General features: G+C 44.0%; 1 protein-coding gene across 1 annotated transcript in view; it reads right to left on the bottom strand.

Moving 5' to 3' along the window:
- Positions 1–75: 75 nt before the first annotated feature.
- The window catches only part of SMC5 (structural maintenance of chromosomes 5), a 454,493-nt gene continuing 447,170 nt past the window's right edge, over positions 76–7,398 (bottom strand). The window contains exons 18-19 of the mRNA XM_070098521.1: positions 3,396–4,100; positions 76–3,299 (exon numbers count right to left, since the gene is read on the bottom strand). Coding sequence (XP_069954622.1) covers positions 3,957–4,100 — 144 coding nt within the window. The 3' untranslated portion in view covers positions 76–3,299; positions 3,396–3,956. The remainder of the gene's footprint in view (positions 3,300–3,395; positions 4,101–7,398) is intronic.

Below are 7,398 nucleotides of genomic sequence, written 5' to 3'. Positions count from 1 at the left end.
CCTGGGCAAAATGTTCTAAATAAACAATGTGTATCAAACAAAAGCAAAATTGCCAAATGGTAAATGAAACAGTACTAGAAAATATTATAAAGCTGTTTAATTTTCACAGCAATTATGGTTGTATATTAAAAAATCATGTAAAGTACTGAACATGTGTGGGTCATTCCTTGCTGAATGGTAGTATTCACAAAATGAGGAAGAGGCCTTCCATTAGTATTACTATTATTTCTGTACATTAAAAAGTGTTAATCCTGTGTGACTATGGTTACATATCTCAAGTAGTAAGTATATATGCTGAGAGTTTGTCCAAAATGCTCTGCATACTGTGGCCTTTGAATTTACTGTACTTTTACATCAAATGAATTTTAATAAAAATGTTATTAATAACTAGGGATTACAGGCAGCCTTACTGACCCCAATCGTGTCAGTAGGCTTTAAACTTAATAAAGCAATCAATCATGTAGATCATTTAGAAGTGTGTAGAGGTAGCAGCTGAGGGCAAGCAAATTAGTTGGCTGATTGGGTTCAAAGCATATCTATTATACAGGTCATTAAGGTTGCTTCTAGCCTGTTTCAGCACCAGTCAAGACCTTTATCCATAAAATATGAATTAAAGTCAACTCTGAGCGCACACACACCTCAAGGTATACATAAATCTTGAGAGTAAACAAAACCTGGAAAAATCATTAACCATATAAAGAAATTAAAATAAGCTGTGCAGTAACTCAACAAGCCTGCTACATCCATTGGTTTTTTCTCCCCTTCCTTAGATCAAACATGATTGTTTTCCATGCCTCAGATACTACGAACATAATGGTGATTCATGTAATGATAACCCCAATTATTATTTTTATACCCCTAAACAGAAGTTCCTTAATGCCAGTGAGAGGGCTCTTGATCCAAGCCAATGAACTACCTCCCATTTTCCCAGGCACTTTAAGCACTTCATGAAAATAATGACATGTATTACAGTCATAGGTCATTCAACCTATGGGGGTCATATAGTGCCAGGAAGAATGGGAGCCATTCAAGTTCAATCCAAGGAGGAGGAGCACAGGTACAATTCCTTAGACCAAGGAGCCCCTCACCAGCATCAAGAAAAATAATAGTCATAAAATCCTCCCAACAATTACAGTTACAAAAATATATTATGCCTCTAATCAAGTTCCTACACTTATTCAAAAGAATTTTCTTCTGATTTATTATACAGTAGAGCCCCACTTATACAGAAGGTTAGGTTCCTACTGTAGTCATAGGGAAGTGTTAAACTCACAGGGTCATACAGCACTTAGGAAATGGGAGGTAATCAGGTTTGATCCAAGGGAAGAGTAACTCTGATTTCTTGAATGTTGGTCTGGCTGTATAGCACTTGTGGTTTACCACTTTTTGATTGTAATAATAATAATTGAATGGTGGTCCATAATACAAATATACCTGTAACAGCCCCACATAAGTTTGAGATGAATGGATTGAGTACAGTCTGGTAACCTCCAAGATACATACTAGTGTGAAAAACATTTTTGCGAGGTCTAGGGGATGGCAATTTTGTCAGCCGAGAGAAGCAATGAGCAGTTGTAATAACTCATCAAAGAGGCATAAATCAGTAATAGACTGTAAATGCATGGTTGGTGTAACAGTGCTGTATGGCCCTTGTGGGTTTAGTACTTAGTTTTGATTACAATAATAATAATTGTTGGTGTAATCCATCCTGCAAGAAGGATAACACCAATAACACACAAGTAGGCCAATAGAACCTGCATTCTCACATCATGGACTGGGAAAGAGCTTTTAGCCCATTATGTAGTAAGGCTTTAGAAAAATTCTGAATTTTACACCATTTCAGAGTTAAAATCTTTGACACTAACGAGACTAAATGAAGAATTTTAGAGGTAACTACAGTCCACCTCACCAATAACATGAAACAGGACTCTGGAATGTATTAGCTAAACTTACATTATGTATCCTGATTCATATAATAAACTTGAACGTGTTACCACTGCCCTGACTACTGTTTTCACCAATACCTGACCTCTGGGTGCTTGTCTGCCTCATAAGGTGATGAATTAAATTATTCCTGTATACTCAAAGTCCAGCCATCAGTGACATGTCATAATAAAAAGATTTCCATGCTACCAGTCTCTATTTCCATCTTAGATTTCCCCACTGACCAACTTTTAAAATATTTTGATATATGGGAGAAGTGCTGATGAATGGGAGATAATCAAATTCAATCTAAGGATGGGAAGGATAGCTCTAATTCCTTGGATCAAATGATTCACTGGCCTGAAATACTCAGCAAGCTATTGACAACATATGTTAGACTAAATTTAGTGTATGCAGAGATGTTGCAGTGTCCACATCTTAAAAAAAAAAAAATATGAAGCTAGAAAAATTCTATAGATGAGCAAAGTGAATTCCAGTATTAAGTTATGAAGGCTGAAAGCACAAGGTATGTCAATTTGGTCCATAAAAGAAAAAGACATAACCACAATCATAATAAAATGATACACAAAGAACAGATAAGGAAGATAGTAACACAACTACAAAAAACAACATAACTTCAAGCCAATAGGACACTAGAATTTTTTTTCCTCACAGAGCAGCTGATTTATGGTATGGTTACTAAAGGAAATCAATGCTTCAACCAGTGATAACTTAAAAAATAACTTTAAGACAGACTAAATGCTGATGACAGGACACCCTGAACTTAGTTCTGATCCTGTAGCTACAGTTAGGTAATCAGCTAACAGAAAAAAAGAATCGATGCATAACCAGTAGAATGCTACAGGTGAAGCTAACATCTACCATCCTGTCTTACCTCTATCCACCCACCAAAGAAGCTTACTGCCCAGAGCAAAGCTGCAGCTTCAGGAGAAGGTTCGACTTTCAGAAGAGCAGAAATGAAGAGTACAAGTATACCTCAGTAATACAGCAGGTTAGGTTCCAGAACGCTGCTGTAACGTAAATATTGCCTTAGAGCAAATCACAGCCTTTTTTTTTTTTTTAACTTGCCAGTGAATATAAAAGTCTAAAAACATTTTTACACTATCATTTATGGCAAAAAACATGTTTACACTATCATTTAATATGCCTAACAACATGTTTATGCTATCACTTATTAAGTGCACAATAGCACCAGGCCTAAAAAAAGATGAAAAAATAATAATAAAAGTTTTTTTAAATTGCCAAAACCCATGTTAAGAGCAGGGCAAGCAATGAAAATAATAAACATGAATATAACTGAAAAGCACAGTACTAGCGAAGCGATCTAAAGCAAGCGCCATATTAATGAGGCATGCCTGTGTAAGTCTCTGTCAACGTGCCTGTGTAAGTCTCTGTCAACGTGCCTGTGTAAGTCTCTGTCAACGTGCCTGTGTAAGTCTCTGTTAACATGCCTGTGTAAGTCTCTGTGAACACCGAAAGCATAAGTTAGCATTTAATCAAGCCCTTACAATAAGGCCATAGCCACACTGGGAGCAGAAGTCACATCTGGTGAAGGCACATCAATGAAGAAATTTACCACAGAAATGAGTAAATATCCTGGGGATGTCATTCAATAGCCCAGCTGATATAGATATAAAATAATTAGCCTGTTGATATGGATGAAACATATACAGCTCCATGATATGGTTAATAGGAATCAATGGCCTAATGATGCAGATACGACAGATGGTGTATTTCATTATAACAGCTTCTAAATGTCCAATCTTTGTATTTTTCCTGTCATTTCTGTGTAATAATAGCAATAATAATAATAATAATAATAATAATAATAATAATAATACAGTAATAATAGTAATTATACTTATCATTATTTTCCATTACACAGATTAAAATTTAAAAAAATTATGAGCAAGTATAATGTAATAATACTGATATAATACAGTGAAATATAATCCAGTCAATGTTCAAAAAGTAGTGTGAGTAACCCGTTAACACAAGATGTGATAACTGCTTCATCTTTTAGCTGCCCTTTTATTAAGCTCGTATTTCTTTCTCAGGATCCTCTTCAGGGTGATTTTCCGGTGTGGCAGCATCGATGGACTGTTGTTAACCACCATCATATCAACGTAGTCATTACATTCCATGTCAGGAATCAGCTGTTGAGGAAATGAGTTACTTTAGCCATTACCTAAGTACTTATAACAAATACACTCAGTTCTCTTACAAAACTCTATATGGGATAATTTTTTTGTATATGCATTTAGTAGTAGTAGGATGGTAGACAGCAACCACCCAGGGAGGTACTACCATCCTGTGGTAGTAGGTTGGTAGACAGCAACCACCCAGGGAGGTACTACCGTCCTGTGGTAGTAGGTTGGTAGACAGCAACCACCCAGGGAGGTACTACCATCCTGTGGTAGTAGGTTGGTAGACAGCAACCACCCAGGGAGGTACTACCGTCCTGTGGTAGTAGGTTGGTAGACAGCAACCACCCAGGGAGGTACTACCATCCTGTGGTAGTAGGTTGGTAGACAGCAACCACCCAGGGAGGTACTACCGTCCTGTGGTAGTAGGTTGGTAGACAGCAACCACCCAGGGAGGTACTACCGTCCTGTGGTAGTAGGTTGGTAGACAGCAACCACCCAGGGAGGTACTACCGTCCTGTGGTAGTAGGCTGGTAGACAGCAACCACCCAGGGAGGTACTACCATCCTGTGGTAGTAGGCTGGTAGACAACAACCACCCAGGGAGGTACTACCGTCCTGTGGTAGTAGGTTGGTAGACAGCAACCACCCAGGGAGGTACTACCGTCCTGTGGTAGTAGGATGGTAGACAGCAACCACCCAGGGAGGTACTACTGTCCTGTGGTAGTAGGTTGGTAGAGAGCAACCACCCAGGGAGGTACTACCATCCTGTGGTAGTAGGTTGGTAGACAGCAACCACCCAGGGAGGTACTACCGTCCTGTGGTAGTAGGTTGGTAGACAGCAACCACCCAGGGAGGTACTACCGTCCTGTGGTAGTAAGTTGGTAGACAGCAACCACCCAGGGAGGTACTACCGTCCTGTGGTAGTAGGTTGGTAGACAGCAACCACCCAGGGAGGTACTACCGTCCTGTGGTAGTAGGTTGGTAGACAGCAACCACCCAGGGAGGTACTACCGTCCTGTGGTAGTAGGTTGGTAGACAGCAACCACCCAGGGAGGTACTACCGTCCTGTGGTAGTAGGTTGGTAGACAGCAACCACCCAGGGAGGTACTACCATACTGTGGTAGTAGGTTGGTAGACAGCAACCACAGAGGGAGGTACTACCGTCCTGTGGTAGTAGGTTGGTAGACAGCAACCACCCAGGGAGGTACTACCGTCCTGTGGTAGTAGGTTGGTAGACAGCAACCACCCAGGGAGGTACTACCGTCCTGTGGTAGTAGGTTGGTAGACAGCAACCACCCAGGGAGGTACTACCATCCTGTGGTAGTAGGTTGGTAGACAGCAACCACCCAGGGAGGTACTACCGTCCTGTGGTAGTAGGTTGGTAGACAGCAACCACCCAGGGAGGTACTACCATCCTGTGGTAGTAGGTTGGTAGACAGCAACCACCCAGGGAGGTACTACCGTCCTGTGGTAGTAGGCTGGTAGACAGCAACCACCCAGGGAGGTACTACCATCCTGTGGTAGTAGGCTGGTAGACAGCAACCACCCAGGGAGGTACTACCGTCCTGTGGTAGTAGGTTGGTAGACAGCAACCACCCAGGGAGGTACTACCGTCCTGTGGTAGTAGGTTGGTAGACAGCAACCACCCAGGGAGGTACTACCGTCCTGTGGTAGTAGGTTGGTAGACAGCAACCACCCAGGGAGGTACTACCGTCCTGTGGTTGTAGGTTGGTAGACAGCAACCACCCAGGGAGGTACTACCGTCCTGTGGTAGTAGGTTGGTAGACAGCAACCACCCAGGGAGGTACTACCGTCCTGTGGTAGTAGGTTGGTAGACAGCAACCACCCAGGGAGGTACTACCATACCGTCCTGTGGTAGTAGGTTGGTAGACAGCAACCACCCAGGGAGGTACTACCGTCCTGTGGTAGTAGGTTGGTAGACAGCAACCACCCAGGGAGGTACTACCGTCCTGTGGTAGTAGGTTGGTAGACAGCAACCACCCAGGGAGGTACTACCGTCCTGTGGTAGTAGGTTGGTAGACAGCAACCACCCAGGGAGGTACTACCGTCCTGTGGTAGTAGGTTGGTAGACAGCAACCACCCAGGGAGGTACTACCGTCCTGTGGTAGTAGGTTGGTAGACAGCAACCACCCAGGGAAGTACTACCGTCCTGTGGTAGTAGGTACTACCATCCTGTGGTAGTAGGTTGGTAGACAGCAACCACCCAGGGAGGTACTACCGTCCTGTGGTAGTAGGTTGGTAGACAGCAACCACCCAGGGAGGTACTACCGTCCTGTGGTAGTAGGTTGGTAGACAGCAACCACCCAGGGAGGTACTACCGTCCTGTGGTAGTAGGTTGGTAGACAGCAACCACCCAGGGAGGTACTACCGTCCTGTGGTAGTAGGTTGGTAGACAGCAACCACCCAGGGAGGTACTACCGTCCTGTGGTAGTAGGTTGGTAGACAGCAACCACCCAGGGAGGTACTACCGTCCTGTGGTAGTAGGTTGGTAGACAGCAACCACCCAGGGAGGTACTACCGTCCTGTGGTAGTAGGTTGGTAGACAGCAACCACCCAGGGAGGTACTACCGTCCTGTGGTAGTAGGTTGGTAGACAGCAACCACCCAGGGAGGTACTACCGTCCTGTGGTAGTAGGTTGGTAGACAGCAACCACCCAGGGAGGTACTACCGTCCTGTGGTAGTAGGTTGGTAGACAGCAACCACCCAGGGAGGTACTACCGTCCTGTGGTAGTAGGTTGGTAGACAGCAACCACCCAGGGAGGTACTACCGTCCTGTGGTAGTAGGTTGGTAGACAGCAACCACCCAGGGAGGTACTACCGTCCTGTGGTAGTAGGTTGGTAGACAGCAACCACCCAGGGAGGTACTACCGTCCTGTGGTAGTAGGTTGGAAGACAGCAACCACCCAGGGAGGTACTACCGTCCTGTGGTAGTAGGTTGGAAAACAGCAACCACCCAGGGAGGTTCTACCGTCCTGTGGTAGTAGGTTGGTAGACAGCAACCACCCAGGGAGGTACTACCGTCCTGTGGTAGTAGGTTGGTAGACAGCAACCACCCATGGAGGTACTAATGTCCAGTGGTAGTAGGTTGGTAGACTGCAACCATACAGGGAGGTACTACCATCCTGTGATAGTAGGTTGGTAGACAGCAACCACCCAGGGAGGTACTACCATCCTGTGGTAGTAGGTTGGTAGACAGCAACCACCCAGGGAGGTACTACCGTCCTGTGGTAGTAGGTTGGTAGACAGCAACCACCCAGGGAGGTACTACCGTCCTGTGGTAGTAGGTT

This window comes from Cherax quadricarinatus, chromosome 62, assembly GCF_038502225.1.
Source record: "Cherax quadricarinatus isolate ZL_2023a chromosome 62, ASM3850222v1, whole genome shotgun sequence".
Taxonomy (NCBI): Eukaryota; Metazoa; Arthropoda; class Malacostraca; order Decapoda; family Parastacidae; genus Cherax; species Cherax quadricarinatus.
This window is presented reverse-complemented; position numbering and strand designations above follow the sequence as displayed.